Source organism: Rhamphochromis sp. 'chilingali' (assembly GCF_963969265.1).
Source record: "Rhamphochromis sp. 'chilingali' genome assembly, chromosome: 8".
Classification (NCBI taxonomy): domain Eukaryota; kingdom Metazoa; phylum Chordata; class Actinopteri; order Cichliformes; family Cichlidae; genus Rhamphochromis; species Rhamphochromis sp. 'chilingali'.
Window position 1 is genome coordinate 28,677,143 of NC_137935.1, and position 13,295 is coordinate 28,690,437.

The 13,295-nt window shown below is 43.5% G+C and overlaps 1 protein-coding gene across 2 annotated transcripts in view; it reads right to left on the bottom strand.

The window, feature by feature from the left end:
• The window catches only part of pde2a (phosphodiesterase 2A), a 177,524-nt gene that overhangs the window by 26,023 nt on the left and 138,206 nt on the right, over positions 1-13,295 (bottom strand). For both annotated transcript variants that reach the window (XM_080889418.1, XM_080889419.1), the window contains exons 3-13: positions 10,125-10,214; positions 9,782-9,870; positions 6,974-7,083; positions 6,126-6,175; positions 5,836-5,895; positions 5,334-5,490; positions 4,699-4,751; positions 2,528-2,602; positions 2,246-2,287; positions 1,050-1,118; positions 831-961 (exon numbers count right to left, since the gene is read on the bottom strand). In XM_080889418.1, the coding sequence (XP_080745544.1) occupies positions 831-961; positions 1,050-1,118; positions 2,246-2,287; positions 2,528-2,602; positions 4,699-4,751; positions 5,334-5,490; positions 5,836-5,895; positions 6,126-6,175; positions 6,974-7,083; positions 9,782-9,870; positions 10,125-10,214 (926 nt within the window). The remainder of the gene's footprint in view (positions 1-830; positions 962-1,049; positions 1,119-2,245; positions 2,288-2,527; positions 2,603-4,698; positions 4,752-5,333; positions 5,491-5,835; positions 5,896-6,125; positions 6,176-6,973; positions 7,084-9,781; positions 9,871-10,124; positions 10,215-13,295) is intronic.

A 13,295-nucleotide genomic window follows, 5' to 3' on the forward strand; every position in this document is an offset into this window, starting at 1 on the left:
TAAGGACCAGATGATGCTTTGCTCTGATATTTAAAGCCTTAAGAGAGTATACTTTCTTTTAACCATGACTGTATTTGCTCAATAGCATCCTGTGCTGGAAAACATGAAATAGCCTCTTTGTGTTATACTGATGCATGAGAGTATTATATATATTTAATTGTAAAGCTGTAGCAGCATGTGCATGTGTCACACGTTGCCGTGCCTATCACTGGTCTGAGTGATATCATTTCTGCTAGCCTATCCTTACCTTTCCATTATTCTGTCTTTTTGCACACACTTTTGGAACCTGTCATTACACTCACATTTCTGACATGTGTCTTTAAACAGACACTCTGCTATCAGCAAAAAATCCCGTATGAATGTCAGCCCTGCACAAGTATTTCTGGGCTACTCTAGGTTAAACTCCAGGGCTGCTTTTGCATCTCAGTCCTTCCCCTGCATCTGTTCATGGCCAACACAAAGCACAACCTGCTGGTAAGCTGCAGATCTTAGTGGAAACAGCAGTGCAGTCTCTGCTACTATAACCTCAACAAATTTGAGCTGTAAGGCGCAACTAATCAGGCCCCATCCCGACATTACTGTAAGCTGCTGTCAGATAAATCTTTGCATCTACCATGAGTCAGCAGTTGTGGCATTAGGAAAAGCCAAATCACTTTTGGACTGACAGCCGAGTAATTTCAAAAAAGTTTTTTCGGCATTAAGCCATCAACGCCGGAGTGATTTCTGAACAGCTGGGAGGTCCAAACGCAATTTCAGCGAGTGCCGTGTGGTCTTCTCAGCATTAAACAGAAAAACAAACCAAAAAGAAACAACTCAAAGCGAGGACGTACCTTTTCCCGCCCTCCTTGTTGAACGCGCACGCTAGTGCCACCACCTGACCTGTAGCCCTGCTGACCACAGGCACACAAAGCATGGAGGAAATCTCACAGCCCAACATACTGGACAGTTGCCTGCGCTCCTCCTGCCATGGTAGCAGGCAGAAAAGACAAACAGATTAGTTACAGTGATGCAGGCAGATAGATAGATGCACAAATAGATAGATCTCTTACAGCACTGATGTCTTGAAGAGTAATTGACTTCTTCTTCTCGACAACCTGACCAAAACGTCCAAACATCAGCTGCACAGAAGTAAGAAAAACAAGGAGATAATAAAGACAAGATGAGCACACGGAAAGTAAATAAAACCAGTATAATGAGGGTAAAATAGATATAAAAAAGCTTGTTTATTGTCAGTGAAGCTTATTACCACTGCTAAACAGCACATACAGCCACTTAAGTTTTTTTTCTTGTGTCTTGATTTCTCTCTTCACCGGCTATTATCGAGATTTCACACATCATTTAGGCTGGGGCACGCAGTCTATTCACACGATAATGGAAAGCCTGTTAAATATGCTACACAAGCACTGCAGCCAGAGACAGGAGAGTGCAAGCCACCCAAAGGATGTCATTACTGGCCCTCACCAAATTTCTTAATTATAACTCCTGCTGAGGATTATAAGTGATTACACGTGGGAGGCTTATTCTATCATGGCACTCGAAAAAAAAAGAAAAAAAAGAAACTACACGCAGGGTTGCAACACTTGCATCATAATTCTGTTTATTAAAAATTGGAGAAGACATCCCTGAAATCCACACCTCAGCTTAACAGACCACATAACGAACAAGAAGCACTCAGAGAGCGCAAACCTCAGCCGAGGCAGCTCACCACAAATAATTTAAGGAAAAACGATTGCGATTGATCTCGAAGAGCTATTTTGTATCATTGTAATTTCTTTACCTTACAATATAAAGCGCCTTTAAGCAACTGTTGTTGTGATAAAACTGAATATAATTGGATTGAAAGAGGTCAGAGGTCAAATATGACATATTTTAAATTCACAGCACACTTGCAAGAATCATAGTTTCTAAGTTATAAGGTTTTTTGTCAGTTTTTGAGTGTTAATAATTAAATTGACCTTGAAGACCATGATGGGTGTATGTACAAATTTTTCAGAATTCATTCAAAGCATTTTGAGCTATTGTGTTTACAGAGTGAGACACATGCAAAAGCTATTAAAACATAACCTCGCTCCCCGAAGGAAATGAAGGTCATTCATGAGTAAAAGGGAAAAATAAAAGACTTAATGGAAATGCGATCAAACCGGTAAAAAAAACCTGTTTTACTGGGAACATTGGAGACAAACATGAAATGTAGATGAAAATCAATGAACAATAAGTAAATTATTGCATTGATATTTTGCCTCACCGGGAAGCTGATCTCCTCTTCCAGGACTTTGTCTCTGACTACCTAAAAGGTCAGAGATGTCAAAGGTCAGGAGTTCTTCAAATGTTAATGTTCAAATTGCTCTTTGATAAATGAGTCATGGTGTGTGTGTGTGTGTGTGTGTGTGTGTGTGTCTGTGGGGATGAGGAGAACAGTATGTGAGTCCATGTTGTTTTTTGTGTGGTATTTCAAAGACAGATTATGAAAACAAATGTGTACGACAGCGATAAAGATGTGTCTGTGTGTGTGCGTTTGTGTGTATACCTGGCAAAATAGCTGGTGGTTATCCTCAGAGACCAGTAGCAAACAACAGCACTGCGACCGAGTCTGCTGCTGCAACTGCGGAAGAACACAAACACGACATCAGTCCTGACGTATAATCACAGAAATCTCTCTTTATCGGACTCGCTCAGATTGTTTTAAAACCTTCAATTTACTATTCTTTGGAGTGTAGCCTAGGCGTGGAGATAAGATAAGAAATCGGCGGACAGTGAAAAATGACTGCTCCCGGGGCGTGGTGAGAATTCAAACTGATTTTTGCAGTAGATTAAAATCTGGAATGAAATTAGGTTTTTATTACGCTAAACAGACGGGATTTATTCAAGTACATTTTCAGCGTAAGCCCCGCAGTTAGCTGTGATTTTCCAAGATGGACAAACAGAAGAAAATCACATTTGGTGTCTGCGTGTGTGTAAATTAAAGTGTGTGTGTGTGTGCTCAAGCTCCCTGAAGCTGTTGCTCTGTAAGACCTGCAGAGTTGCAACCAATTTCCCGCTGCTGTCTGTGATGAAAACATTTCATTCACATTCATAGACTGAAAATACACTCTGAGCCGTACACGCCCCTGCGCGCACACTGCTACAAACATATACACGCACACACACACACACACACATATGCAGCAGCGCTTCCTCACACAGCATTCTTCTCCGTAATCCACCGAGCTGGATGGAGAAGAAGCAGAACAGGAATAAACGGCAGCCACTGCCAACACATTTGCCCCCCAGTCTCTCACACACACATGTGCACGCACACAAAGCACGCTGCTGCACCCTCATGTAATAATAAGCCCCTCCAACCCCTTTTTCAAAATGCTGTTAATACCATAAGAGCTGCCCCGAGCTCTTCCCACCCGAAGAAAACCACGATTCTTCAGAAGCAACAATCCCGTGCTCCTCTTCCCTCTCCTCTCCCCTGTGCCCTCACCCCATTATTTTTACAACTGTAAAAATAAACAAATAGACAAAAACAAATCATGTCGGATTTAACATGCATCTTTAAAAGCCCTGCAGTCTATTTTGCACCACCGCAGTCTCTCTCCCTCGCTCTCATCTGTGAGACGGATGGATGAAGAAAAGAAAAGTCCAATGCAGATTCAGGGGCATAAAAGGATGCAGGCCGCGCTGCCGTTGTTCAGCACCGCTGAGCTGGTCCCAGGGTAGCACAAGTTGCACAGAAGGTCAGGTAGGTTTGACTTAAGCGCTTACAGAGAGAAATATCCACCTCGCTTTACGCTGGTTTTCAGAGCAACCTTTGCTATCCGTGTCCTCAAAGACAGCATCTATAATTTCTGCTGCGCAGGGACGCCGGTAACAGCAGCTAATGGTAAATGAGTTCATCTGATAGCGTCCGCCTGCTAGTGCATGTTCTCATTTTAGAAACATAATAGAAAATGAGGAAAAACAGTTGTCGAAGGAAAGCAGCGGGGTTCACTTGGTTCCTTTAACTAAATTAAAAATACTCGGAATACCTGAAACTCCGAGTATGTTAGGGCCGCAATTATTCCGACTATTATGAGATTATGAGTTGCAGCAGTGCTCGCGATTAGAAATCGCTGATGGTTTTATTTTTCCTTTTCATGTGAGGACAAAAGACTGTGTTAACATTTTCTTTTACTAAACTCTGAAGTAAAGAATCGCGTCCCTGGATCCATCAAACTTCCTTGGATGGACTGCAGCTCTGTCCATTTGATGCAGCATAACCTTCAAATTTCTCTACTTTCTCTTGCTTTATTCTCTCTCTCGCCCTCTCTTATCTTCTTCTTCTGTGAATATTTCCATACATTTGAATTGTAGCCAGAGTCCCGCTGACTACAATTTTATGACTACCGTGGCTGAAGCTTGATAACTCTGCTCTCTCTCACGGCTCTCTGCACAGCTCCTCCTTCCCTGCAATCAATCTCTACACCTCTCGCTCTGCTCCCCTGGCTTCAGAGAGTGTATCATATAAGAAGGGTGCACACATTAAGGGGAGACTAATGGAGTAATTGTGTGACAATAAGCTTGTAGTAAAAATAATGACAGGAAGAGAGGTAGAAATCACCGGGAAGGATTTTATGTCTTGAATGTACTGTACATATTTAACACACAGTGTGTGTGTGTGTGCAGGTTGTGTGTGTGTGTGTGAAAGTGCATGAGTGATCTCAACCCACTTACATAATTGATGACTTTAAGCTGGAGAGAGGCTGCATCAAGGTCATAGAGCTCACCTAAAAGAGAGAGGGAGACAGAGAGAGAGAGAGGATGACGGGAGGAAAAACCAGCGTAGAGCAAGGTCAGAGTGGCGTTAAGGAAGAGTGGGAATGCAGAGCATGTACGCAAGTGGACAGAAAGCAATCCAGGGAGAGATACACTGAGACAGCGAGGTCAGGGAAGAGTGAGCAGGAACCAGCTAACAGAGGGACTAATAATGAAGACAAGACATGGGATGGAGGGCTGCCCGGACTGCAGATGAAGACAGAAGGAAAAGAAGTGAACCCCCCCCCCCCCACACACACACACACACAAAAACCTCCCAAAACAACTAAAGACACTAAATGCAACCCACATTTTTTGACAGTTATCAGGGAACAAACAAGATTGATGCGTATGTGTGAAGAAATAGCATTAAGCATGAGATTTAAAACAATGCTTTGTGTTTTCATCCACCTCCATCTAAATTCCCACAGCTCCATTATTATATCCCACCTCTCATATACGTATATGCATGTGTGCATGAGTTTGTTGTTTTCTCAGAGAAGAGTGAAAGAGGCAGAGATGAAATAACGTCTGTAAAGTGTGTGTGTGCGTACCACAGAGCTGCAGGATGTTGCGGTCCAGCTCGCAGTAGTCCTGTTCTGAGACGTTGAGGGGCAGCAGTGCATTGTGGGACTGTAGTGGAGAAGGGCTGAGAGGAGGCCTCTGGTAGGATGTCTGAACAGCTTGGACCCGCACACATGCCACCGAGGCCTGCGACACCACGTGGACGTAAAAAGATCAATTATAACCTCTGTTTAATCATCATCTATTTAACATTATACACAAGATTTGGATCCGTAAAACAATACAAATGTAAAATTGGTGCATATCAATACCACAGACTATAGTTAAGGAATAGAAAATAACATCAAGGCTTGTACAGATAGATGTTAATACTTGTTTGACAACCAGTGTTTCCTAATTTCCTAACACAGCAGAGCACACGCATGTATGCTGTTATTCTTTCTTTGGTAAAACACCGTGCCAAAGAGTGTCGATTCACTAAAGAGCACCGTAGCTGCTGCCAGGCTGTTTTTTTCGCAGGAGCAAGCTTACATGTTTTTCCAGCACGCTCAGATGCAGTTCATCCTGATCAGATAGTGGACCGCAGCCCACCTGCAATACAAAAACACACACACAGAGTGGAAAATCAACAAAATGCTATTCAGTGGAGCTGGTGGTGCGAGCTGTGTGGTCTCTGTGGAGAACTGACTTCACATATGGCGCACGACTGAAAAAATCTGCCTTTTGCTTCTTTAATAGGAGAACTTAGAGGTAACGACCTTCTCTGCTGCAACTGGTTTTGTTACTTTGGATGATTCATTTTTTGTCCTTGACTGACTCACCAGTAAGACAGCGATGACCTTGTCCTGCTCCAAGATAGGAATGACAACAGCTGAAAGAAAGAAAGAAGAGCATTCAGAACACATCATGAATTTATTCAGAGGTCTTTTAATCGTCCTTTAGTTTTCCTTCCATGCCCTTGTCTAGCTCCTAATCTTATTTGTTCGCCCCCACATGTTCTTGTGCTACATATGCAAGAGAAAATTATGGTACAAAGTACACCTGATGTCCTTGCATAATACTTTTTCTTCCTCTGTTCTTTAATTTGTTTTTCTCATCTTTAACAACAACTTATCCTAATGAGCAAAATAAAAGTCATCACCGAGGTGTGTGCTGCTGCGCGTGTGGACAGCAGAGGACAAAACAAACAGAATGATGGGTTTAGTTCTTTGGTGCCAGGCTAACTCTTTCCCTGCATCATTATTATGATGGGTGTTCAGTATTATGTATCGATTCGCACAGTGCAGAGTGGTCATGCATGTGTACTTTAGGGTCTATAATTAACCTAACAAAACTAAACGTGATATTTTGCGTGTATTCACTCGTCTCCATTTGCTCTTCTGCATTTTTTCCTCATCACAGACCTCTCGCTGCTTTTTTTAGTCCTCTTGTCCAGCTTTTCGTGCCCACACGGCTCCATGCTTTTCCCTCGGCAACCATAGCCTCTCGCTACTTCCCTCTCTATCTCCTCATACTTGTTTTTTTCCTCCCACGTTCTCACATCTCTCTGCTCTCATGCACGCAAGCGAGCTCCCGCGCACATGCACACACTGCATGAACAAGGACATGCTGGGCACTTTGTCTGTCCGCTAGCAACATTAAAGCCCTACCCTTCAAAACATAACCACACCTCTTCTGTGTGCTGGTAACGGCGCTGCGAGGCAGATTCTGTACTTCTCTGGCAGTTCGGATGGAGGAAGGCCGGTGCACTGACATCGTTTCAGCTGGTCCACGATGCTCCTGAAACAGATGTATGATAGATAGTTCAGTGTGACTCTGGTCTGAGACAGACGATTACCCGCGCCATATTCGAGACAAAAGGGAGGAGACAATCTGAAAGACAGCTGGAGCAAAAGGACAAACAAGCGGCAACATTATGAAACCAGATCTGTGCTGAATTCATTCATACTAACAAAAACACCTCTGAATAGCCCTATTATTCGTTGTGAAATTATAAACTCATTTGTGCATATGTGTGTATGTGTGCGAAAGAGCAAGCCAGGTGTGAAGCCAGGTGTGATGGCAAAGGTGTAGGTCTTTGTGGGTGTTACATTAAATAAAGAAGGCAGGTGTTTCATGCTAAAATATAGGACACTGGGGCAATTGTGTATTTTGGACCGGCTACCGCACGCAAACACAGTGCACGCCTTGTGTTAAAAGTGCACGAGCATAGAAAGCAACAGGAAGAGGAAGCAACACGGTTTCGCCCGTGCACACAGTTAGATTCAAGATGTATGTGCTTCAGATAATAATCGGTAAATCCCTCTGGCAGCCACACACACACGCACACACAGAGCAGCAGCCCCTCTGTAATGCACACAGGCTCTACAGAGTCTGAAATCCCTCAGAGCGTTGAAGCCAAATCTCTGCATGGTGCATTGATTTAAAAATGCCCATTTTTCAAACTCACTGAGGAGTATTGCACTTCAGTCAAAAAACATTCTCATTGTACTTCACTACTGTGACAAATATAGTTGACCTTTGCGTAATGTATTTGGTTCAAAACAGCTTCTCTGGGTACAGCGGAGAGCAAAACAAATGACCCCGAGGTACTATGAACAATACTGTTATTTGCTGTTGTGTGTGTTCGTCTGACAGCACATGTGATGTTAAAATGTGTGTTTTAATGTTAACTAAAATTCTCAGTTTGCTATTGATCTGACACCAAGTAAATAAAGGGCCAGTATCACCAATACCGATACTTTTAACTACTTTAAAAGCACCTTATTTATGTCATTTCCCATATAATAATAACAATTCAGTGGTCTACACACTGAACTTGGAGGATAGCAGTTTGTTTGCATATCAGATGACAGTTGCAAATGCTTCTGCTTAATCTATAATGTAAATCTTATTTGTCATAACTACTTAACCATCAAGACAAAAGGGGGGGAAACACTGATATTTAAATTGTTTCCAGGGGCTGAAAGGCTCCAGTTTAGCCCTGGACTCTTTTACTGCGGCGCCATGCTGATGTAATACATCATCTCACCCAGAAAAGTATGTCATACGTATGGAGGGCAGCATATCCATCGTGGATCACTCATAGCAAGCAGGGTGGTCCCTCCGCTCTTCAGCTTAGAAGATGCGGCATCTACAACTTCCACAAAGAAGTTTTCATTGGTCAGACAACACTACCCCTGGCTCCATATTTAATGAGCTCCGGCCCAAAGAAGATGGCAACAAGTTTGAATCGTGTTTATTATCATATCCTTGCACTCTGGCCTGCAGCATTTTTCATTTGGCTTGTTTGGCTCACATATTGTGAGCACAACAAGTTGTTTAGAAGAGAAACCTTCAAGGAAGATTTCTTAGCTGAACTTGTTTAGGTTTATTTTTTCGCGTGGCTGTGCATGTGCGTCAAGGTCCACATAATGGGCTTGTATGTGGAACAGCATGGCCTTGCCTCTTATAAGGGTTCATTGAGTGTGTGTGTGTCAAGGACTTGATAACAGGCTTATATAAGCAGGTGAGTTGGAAGGAGAAAAAGTAACAAACTTCCCTGTAGCTCTTTTAATATCGCCACGATATCTCGTCCTGATAAATGCGAGTATGTGAGCGTTCGTCTGTGCGTGCGCTCAGGTGTTGTGTGTGCGCGTGTCCTTGTGCGCTGGTGCCTCGTGAGGAGGTTTGTGTGGCTTCCCGTTGTTCATGTGGCAATGAGGTGTTGGAAACGGGGTGGTTGTCTGACAAACAGACAGTTTCATCAATAATGTAGAATTGGTTTTTCCCCAGCGCCTCGGCAGCAGTCGCAGCAGCACATGGGGGTCGTGGAGCTTCGGGGAGCACTTAAGAGAGGAGAGGATCGGTGAGCCTCGCTGAGGGACCGGAGGCACTGTCACCTCGGCTATTAGCCCCGCAACGCTTCCACGGGAGAGGGATTGAAGGTGAGAGAGAAAGAGGAGCACGGGAAAGGGGGAGGGCGGTAGCTGTAGGCAGGAAGATCTAAACACAGGCAGCATAGTGCTTTGTGGCTCTTTGGGGGAAGATCAGGCTGAGAGGGAAAAGAGGGCAAAGATAGACTCATGCAGTGAGGTGGGAAGGTGGGAAAGCAGATGACAAAAGAGGAAAAAAGAAGCTGTCAGAGAGATGGGTGGGCGAGGAAGGGTAAAAATAATGTGATGGGGTAAAAATCAAAGGCCAGGACAAAAACAGAGGAGGTCCTCTCTGTGTGTCACCTTATCTCTGTGCTGAGGAGGATGTGATTTTGGACCGAGTGGCTCACATTCATTTAGACGACACCTGTTTCTCACACAGAGGAAACATCCGTCTCCGTTTCCCCTCTACCCCTCCTCTTTGTTCTATTGCTTCTCGGGGTATCGCTGCCCTCAACAACAAATGCAGCAAATCAGTACACGGCGGTGATTCACTGAGACGAAACATCTGTGACTTGCCGCATAGAGAGAGAGAGACACACACAGACACAAGCAGCACACACCTGATTTTTCCCTCCTGTGGCAGCTCATGTGGCGGGTCGTCAGATAGTAGCCTCGAGTCTTCCTCCAGCAAGTAGACACATGCACACTCCTGGAATTAAAACACACCCGCGTATACATGCACGTTCATTTGTAAAATTAATCTGATTCTGATTAGTTTAATGAGCGATGAGCCTCATCCATTTGTAACAAGATTTGGTGCTCTGTTCCCTGGTCCTGTGTCAGGGCTGAGTACTGAGTACCACACCACTCTGAATACTAACAGGAAGCTTTTTCTTCTTCCTTCCCCTTCCTCTAGGTAATAATTTGAGGAAATTCCAATACGTGTGTGTTCTCATGCATTACCGTGCTGGGCAGCAGCTCCCGAACGCCATCTCGAAGGGCCACTCGCAGAGAGCGCGCATCCACAACTGCCGCCAGCCGCAGCAAGGCATCCTGGGGAGGAAAACAAAAACAGATGCCCTGATGTTTGTTGGGTTGTTTTTCTACGATCGTAAAGTGCAGCTCGGAAAACCCGAGGCCTTGGCTATCAATTTGTTTTCTTTGTGGGCACAAGGATTACACCGCAACAGCTCTTCCTCAGATATTTACCTTGGCAGGCTGCAAAGGACTCTGAAACAATATTTAAACTGTGTCACACTCAGTATATACTCATCAAACTGCACCAGTTGGAGACACAAGTGTGGTACTTAGGAATGAACTGAGCTCGGATGTCACCAGGGAGTGGATTTTGCTCAACAAGGCGCTCGTTGCTTTTGTTTCATTTCAGAAAACAAAGCACTTGGCAATTCATTTGCACACTTTGGTAGGCAGCTGATTTATGAAACGAGTTAACACGTTGCAAGAAAATGTACATTCCTGGATGCTTTGTTATGCCTGATCAAATTCACCAAGAGCCTGTGAGAAATCATCTTTTTTTTTTTTTACTGCACTCTCAAATCTTTAAGAAAGACAAACTAAAAAATGCTCGCCTGAGGCTATGCAGGCTCTTACTCCTCTTCACGGTGGAGGCTGGCTCTCCTGTTTACAGGAGGTGGCATCTGACCACTCGCCACACAGAAAGCATTTCATCTGAGTTTCCATCCAGCTAACGCCTGACTGAACAGATACGCTCTTGTTTTAATCACTCCAAGCTGTCTTCAGCACAATGGCTTCCCTTTCATTCATGCCAGTAAATGTGAAACAACAGGTATTTTTCTTTTTTTTGCACCTTTTTGAGACAATGATTGCACATTGGGCTCTGAAAAAAAATGCCAGTCATCTACACCATTCCTGTGAGGACATGGTGTAAAGGAAAAACTGTTTGTACCTGATGTGAGCGGACCGACTTGACAGAGACGTATGAAGAATGAAAAAACAGAGCTTGAGAGAGAAGTTCAATCCTCACTGTCTCCACACACCAGGCTACCGGCTGGGTGTAGCGAACTGCAGAGGTAATTTTGATGTCAGAAAGGTTTAAGGGACGGGTGTTTCAGATACATTTCTATAAACAACCCCATTTGACGTCCAATATTGTCGTAAAAGGGACAATTCAACTGCAAGGCTTTTATAGCTCTTTTTGGTCCTCTGAAATACACACTTTGATAAAAATGAGATTAAAAAACAGGGTCGAGGAATGGAGGAGTACACAAACAGGGGAGCAGATCTCAGATGAAAGGGACCGTATAGTTTGAGGTCCTGCAAAATTGAGGTTTTTACCTTCCGCAAACGCTACAACGAAGCACCTCTGCATCTCCCGCCTCAGCTTTACCAGAAACGGCTATAAATTCCCACCATAGGCATAATTATTCTCTGTGTGAAGTCTACTTAAATCCTTACCAGTTCCAGTGATCACACTGCATTATCATTACATTTAACCGTGGTCTACAGAAACATCTCAGCGGGACTTCAAAATCTGATCAAAGCAAAGGAAAACACAGAGGGAAATCTCAAAGGCTTTAAATGCTCCTGCTTTAAAACTGTGTGCTGAATATGAATGGGGAAGAATACACAGAGCTCGAAACCACCAGATCTTCTTCTTCCAGTTGTTCATGACAAAGCTGCTAGTGACACGGCGCAACTGAAAGGAAGAGCATCTTGTTTCTTTTGGGCGTTGTTAAGATTCAAGAATTGAGAAAGGGTACAAGAGGTGATCGAAAAATAACCACACTGGTCCGGCCGGGTGAAGTCAAACGAAGATTTTAATTCACACGTGGGAAGATCACTGAAAACAGCAATTGATCTTCGACTTACTAAGGCACAAACAATTATTTTATAACATCAGGGTTTGTTTACTGACGCCCCTTCATGCGTCACCGGTACATTTTATACATAGATCAGATCAACATCATCATGACTTTTCACCCAGAAAATCATCTTCTATTTTCATGGCTTGGTACTTTCCGTTCTTATCTTAAAATGAATTGTTCCTCTTTCTTGTCGAGACATAACTTAATCTCCCCTCTAAATAAATCTTAACTAATGTGTGTGTACGTGTTGACCTCACATGCTCTTTGTGTCACCTCTTCACCTCCTACTGTCTGTGTCTCGTCCTCAAATGCTCTTTCTCAATTCACCTGTTGCACTTCTGACCTTTCACCAGGACAGAGGCTCACTGAGACTATGTGTATGTCTTCTACTAAATAAATGTTTTAACCAAGAACCTCTACTAAAACCTTAATATAAAATGACCTGATATAAGTGTTTCGTAAGCATGTATTGCAATTCCTTCTATGTTCTAGTTTTCCCTCAGCATGTATCACCTAGACACTCTCACTAGATGAAGCTCAAAACCATTAATGAACCTGAACATCAACTCAAATAAGCACAGATATGCAATATGTATAAAATAGTTATAACTGCACCTGGAATACAAAATTAATATAATAACTTGTATGCATAAACATCTTAAGGCCATCTTAAAGCTATCTGTTACAATGTTAAAGCAATGATCATACTGCAGATTATATTATGCTGGTCAAATACTTTTCTATTCATCCCCACAATCCCCCTTTCGACCTCTGGCACACCAGAGTATCAAGAGCACGAAGGTATCGAACGCTGGGCGTGCCGCGGGCTCAGCGCTCTAACGAGGCAGTCTTATGTCCTTTTCGCCTCATTTTGATACCTCACTTCTAGCGGTTTTACCGCTCTCTGTTGGTTGCGACTGATGCTGAACATGGATGAGGAGGGAGGAGGACATGTTTTTTTGCAGGTCTGTGTGTGTGTGTCAAATGTCAAGGAGGAGAGGAGACGAAAAGGGGGGAGATGGAGAGAGAGTGGAGAGCGCTGTCATGCCTGAGCGCTCAGTGTTGGTTATTACATATGATTAGATAGGATTAAATGTGATTAGCTTTGATCACTCAATCAGCCGGCCCGAGTGCTGTTGTAATGAAGTTGGAGCTCTGCCAGCCCATGTGTGAGTGTGTGTCTGAGAGTGTTTTGTATCCTAAGTTATAGATTGTGAAATACTCGCACAAATCCCAGTAAGTAATGTGTTGGCCGTGGAGCAGACAAACAATGAACGTCTCTCTGGCT